A 4,471-nucleotide genomic window follows, 5' to 3' on the forward strand; every position below is an offset into this window, starting at 1 on the left:
GACAAAAGTCCTCAATTCAGAAATATTGAAGGAGCAGTGTTGATCTTCTTACCTGGCCTTGCTCACATTAAACAGTTGTATGATCTCCTATCAAATGACAGAAGATTTTATTCTGAGCGGTAACTACAAATCTACATGAAATTCTTTATAATTTAAAAACTGGAGTGGATCAGAATTTTCAGGCTTTTCTACTTCAGTTAGAATTGTCCATGGTAGGGCTGGCCAGAGAGCCCAGCAGGCAGGTTCCCGGTGGCAGCACCCACCTGACCACTAGCACCAGTCTGTAACTCTAGTTCCAGGGGTCTGACACCCTTTTCTGCCGTCCACAGAAACTACATACACACTGTGCACAGAGCTAAGTCCAAGCAAGCAAGCAAAACACCCAGACACATTTGTTTGCAATCTCTACAACTGTTCATGGAGATCTGGGGTTTGTTCATTTTTATCTAGCGAAAGTTTGTAGTATGGTATCTGCATTTGCTGTTTGTTTGTTTGTTTGTTTGTTTTTAATCTGAGCCAAGAATCCTATGGTTAATTATATAGTTAATTATAACTTCTGATTCACCTGAGTCTTCCAAAAGCCACCAAAGTTTTGCAACTTAGGAACCATATCTATTTAAATAGCCAATTATCTGTTCTATAATAGTTTATTACTCTTGTCATGGTTATCATATTATCAGAACTTTTAAAAAAATTATTCTCATATTTCACATAATAAGCTTACCTAATCAAATAATCCAAAATTCAGAATCTGGAACACTTACAGTCCCAGGCAATTACAGAAGAAGGATCCTCAACCTCTTATTTGTTCATGTTGATTTTTCCCTCTGGCAGGTGGGGCCTTATTAGACTATTCTGTGAAATTCTGTTTGTTTAAATTTTTTCATAATCAAATATTAAAAGTTGCTTTCAATATGCAAATAACTTTTGTTATTCCTTGCAGTGTCTTCTAAAGAGAAACTCTTGCTAAGTCCTATGATTTTAACTTTCAGATATCAAGTTATAGCTCTGCATTCTGTTCTCTCAACTCAAGATCAAGTGGCAGCTTTCATGCTTCCCCCTCCAGGGATCAGGAAGGTAAACTCGGGTCGCAGATATGTGTGGTCTGAGACTGTCTCATGAAATGAGTTGGTGCTGGATACATAACCGACTTCAAGTGTCCTGCAGCTCAATATAAGCAAAGTGAACCTAATATTACATGTTAGGCATTCAGGGCTAGAAAGATGGCCAGTGGCTAAGAGTGTATGACCATAGTTTGGTTCCCAGCACCCACACTGGCAGTTCACAACTACCTGTAACTCCAGTTTCAGGAGATCCTTCAAAGACTTCTTGGGCATCTTCAACTCACATCACATGTGCACAGGGATACACATATAAAAAAACATATTTTAAAAAATGTTTTTAGTTCAGACATTTTAATATTTACATTATGTGCTAATAAACAAACAGGACGTTTGAGGACAGTGGTAGTTGTGAAATATGGTATGTATATTGCTTTTTAAAAGGTTACCTCTCCCCTACCCCCTCTCCCCTCTCCTCAGAGAAGGGGAAACCTTGTAAGGGCAGCAACCTGCATTAGCACATCTTGTCACAGCAGTATTAAGCACATCTCCCACTGAGGCCAGACAAGGCAGCTAGGGAAAGGATCCAAAGACAGGCACCAGAGTCAGAAACAGCCCCTGCTACAATTGTTAGGGGACCCACATGAAGACCAAGCTACATGTGTGCTACAAATCTGCAGGGACCTAGGTCCAGCCTGTGCATACTCTTTGGTTGGTGGCTCAGTCTCTATGAGCCTCCATGGACCTTGGTTAGTTGACTCTGTGGGTCTTCTTGTGGTGTCTTTGACCCCTCCAGCTCCCTCATTCCTTCCTCTGACTCTTCCACAAGACTCCCCACGCTCTGCTTGTTTGACTATGTGTCTCTGCATCTGTTTCCATCAGCTGACAGCTATGCTAGGCTCCTGTCTGCAAGCATGGCAGAATATCATTAATAATGTTTATCCCTGCACATCTTGTAGACAGGACAAGTTTCAGGTCACAGGTTCTGTGGGTGGGTTGGTGTCCCCTCCCTCCACTGGAAGTCCTGTCTGGCCACATGAGGTGGGGAAGTGGCTTTCTTTAGTCCCCCACTCTACTGCTGTCATAAAATTCACCTTTAAAAACTCATCAGTTCTGTCTAAAGAAGTTTTCAGAATACAGTGTTGAGAGCTTTCAAAATACTTTCCATTCTTGTTTATTTGCAGATTGTCTTAGCAACAAACATTGCAGAGACGGGGATCACCATTCCTGATGTTGTGTTTGTCATTGACACTGGAAGAACAAAAGAAAATAAGTAAGTTTAACTTTCTCACAGTGGAAATTTGTAACACTGAGTTTTGTTAGAGAAATTACAGAATCCTGTTAAGGAAATCCAGATCCTAAAGGTCATAATTCTGTCCACAGCAAAAAGCCTTAGCAAAAGTATAGATAAATTTAAAATATCTGAGAGTAAATTTCAGAATTTCGTACCTTGGATTTTACCAACAATAATGTCAATGTACCACCACTTAAAAGTACTGTTTGGGCAGAATTTTACACTCTTAAGTTTTTATATACTTTTTTGCTTATTAAATAAATTGTTCATAGTTGCAAATGCTTTACATAGTAACCAGAACTCTCTGTCTTAGGGTGTGTTATGTAAACAGTGGATAGCACTATTAGCTAATTGTAATCTATACACAGTCCCCAATATCAGAAAACCACAGCAATGTAATAGAAAATCAGCTCTAAAACAAGTGATTGTATCTTTAAAGGAAACATTCTCTGGCTATAGATGCTTCTTGTGAGCGGTGCTTTGAACTGTGACATTGGCAAGTTGTGCTTCACCGTCAGCACACGTTGTTGTGTGATTAGTAGATATTAACTAAAACAAAAAGGTACTTCAGTCAGAGTAATTCGAGAAAAGATGAAGTAAGCAATCATTTTCTTCTGTAGCAAGTGATTTCCATTTGGTAGTATGAATAGGCACTTTACAAAAACATTTAATCAGGAGATATGACTTAAGAAATGCTTGTCAGCCACAAGTTATACTACACTTTAATCCCTGCTCTCAGGAGGCAGAGGCAGGTGGATTTCTGTGAGTTCAAGGCCAGCCTCATCTACATAGTGAGTTTCAGGACAGCCAGGACTACCTAGAGAGACCCTGTCTTGAGCTCCCTGACCCACCCCACCCCCAAAACAAAGGAGATGTTTGTTCACAATAGTAGTAAGTTCAATGTTTCCAATTTTTCAGTTTTTTCTGGAAAAGAGTTATTCACATATTGTCTCCTGAAACCTGTCTCTAGGTACCATGAAAGCAGCCAGATGAGTTCTTTGGTGGAGACCTTTGTCAGTAAAGCTAGTGCCCTGCAGCGCCAGGGGAGAGCCGGGAGGGTCCGGGATGGCTTCTGCTTTCGGCTGTACACAAGAGAAAGGTAGGCACAGCACTGACGTTTACAACACACAACACTGAGTGCCATTACTCATCATATATTACTTTTTTTCAGATTTGAAGGTTTTCTGGACTACTCTGTACCTGAAATCCTGCGCGTGCCCCTGGAGGAGCTATGCCTTCACATTATGGTAATCCCAGAGGACCACACCTGAGGGTTGTTGTTGTTGTTTTCTTTCTCTCACTCTTTATTAGAAAAAATCTGACAGCCTGAGTGGTTTTAACGTCTGTTTTTAAGTACTGTATGTTTATTATCTGCATTGTGTTTTCATCTTGATGTAGCTCCTATGTAGTAGAGACAGGATTATTGACAGCCTTATCCCCTGAGCGGGGTCTCATGGGGCAGTGCTGCCTGCTGAGGGACTGCGGCCCTCGTCTCCGCATTCTAGACTGTTCTAACTGAGCAGGGGCTGTTTGCTGGTGTGTAGTGTGTAGAATAAGAGATGCAGCTGAACATTCCCACAGCTCCCCAAAACAAAGATTCCCCCAGCCCAAGTGTCAGTCATCCTGCTGACTGAGAACCTCACCTAGACCAAAGGCTTCCTAGACTGGAAGTTACTCTTGATTCTTAGATTTTTAACACTAAAATTCAATACTGAAGAAACTAAAACACAGAGACTCCACCATGATGCTCACCTTGTAGGGTGGCTTCACACATTGGCCTCTTTGCTCAAGATTCTGCTAAATTCCTGCTTTAGTCCCAGCATAGCGCACCCGCCCCTTCCCCCCACCCCCTCGGTAGCACTGATTCCTTCCGATCTCCTTTACGTTGCAGAAATGCGATCTGGGGTCTCCTGAAGACTTTCTCTCCAAAGCCTTAGATCCTCCTCAGCTTCAAGTAATCAGCAATGCAATGAATTTACTCCGGAAAATTGGAGCCTGTGAACCAAGCGAGCCCAAACTGACTCCACTGGGCCAGCACCTTGCTGCTTTGCCTGTCAGTGTCAAAATTGGCAAGATGCTCATTTTTGGAGCCATATTTGGCTGTCTCGAACCAGTG

The 4,471-nt window shown here is 41.8% G+C and overlaps 1 protein-coding gene across 1 annotated transcript in view; it reads left to right on the plus strand.

Moving 5' to 3' along the window:
- The window catches only part of Dhx29 (DExH-box helicase 29), a 46,904-nt gene that overhangs the window by 32,469 nt on the left and 9,964 nt on the right, over positions 1-4,471 (plus strand). Inside the window, exons 16-21 of the mRNA XM_031360101.1 lie at positions 1-119; positions 993-1,077; positions 2,246-2,334; positions 3,326-3,454; positions 3,527-3,602; positions 4,247-4,470. Coding sequence (XP_031215961.1) covers positions 1-119; positions 993-1,077; positions 2,246-2,334; positions 3,326-3,454; positions 3,527-3,602; positions 4,247-4,470 — 722 coding nt within the window. The remainder of the gene's footprint in view (positions 120-992; positions 1,078-2,245; positions 2,335-3,325; positions 3,455-3,526; positions 3,603-4,246; position 4,471) is intronic.

Source organism: Mastomys coucha, unplaced genomic scaffold, assembly GCF_008632895.1.
Source record: "Mastomys coucha isolate ucsf_1 unplaced genomic scaffold, UCSF_Mcou_1 pScaffold8, whole genome shotgun sequence".
Classification (NCBI taxonomy): Eukaryota; Metazoa; Chordata; class Mammalia; order Rodentia; family Muridae; genus Mastomys; species Mastomys coucha.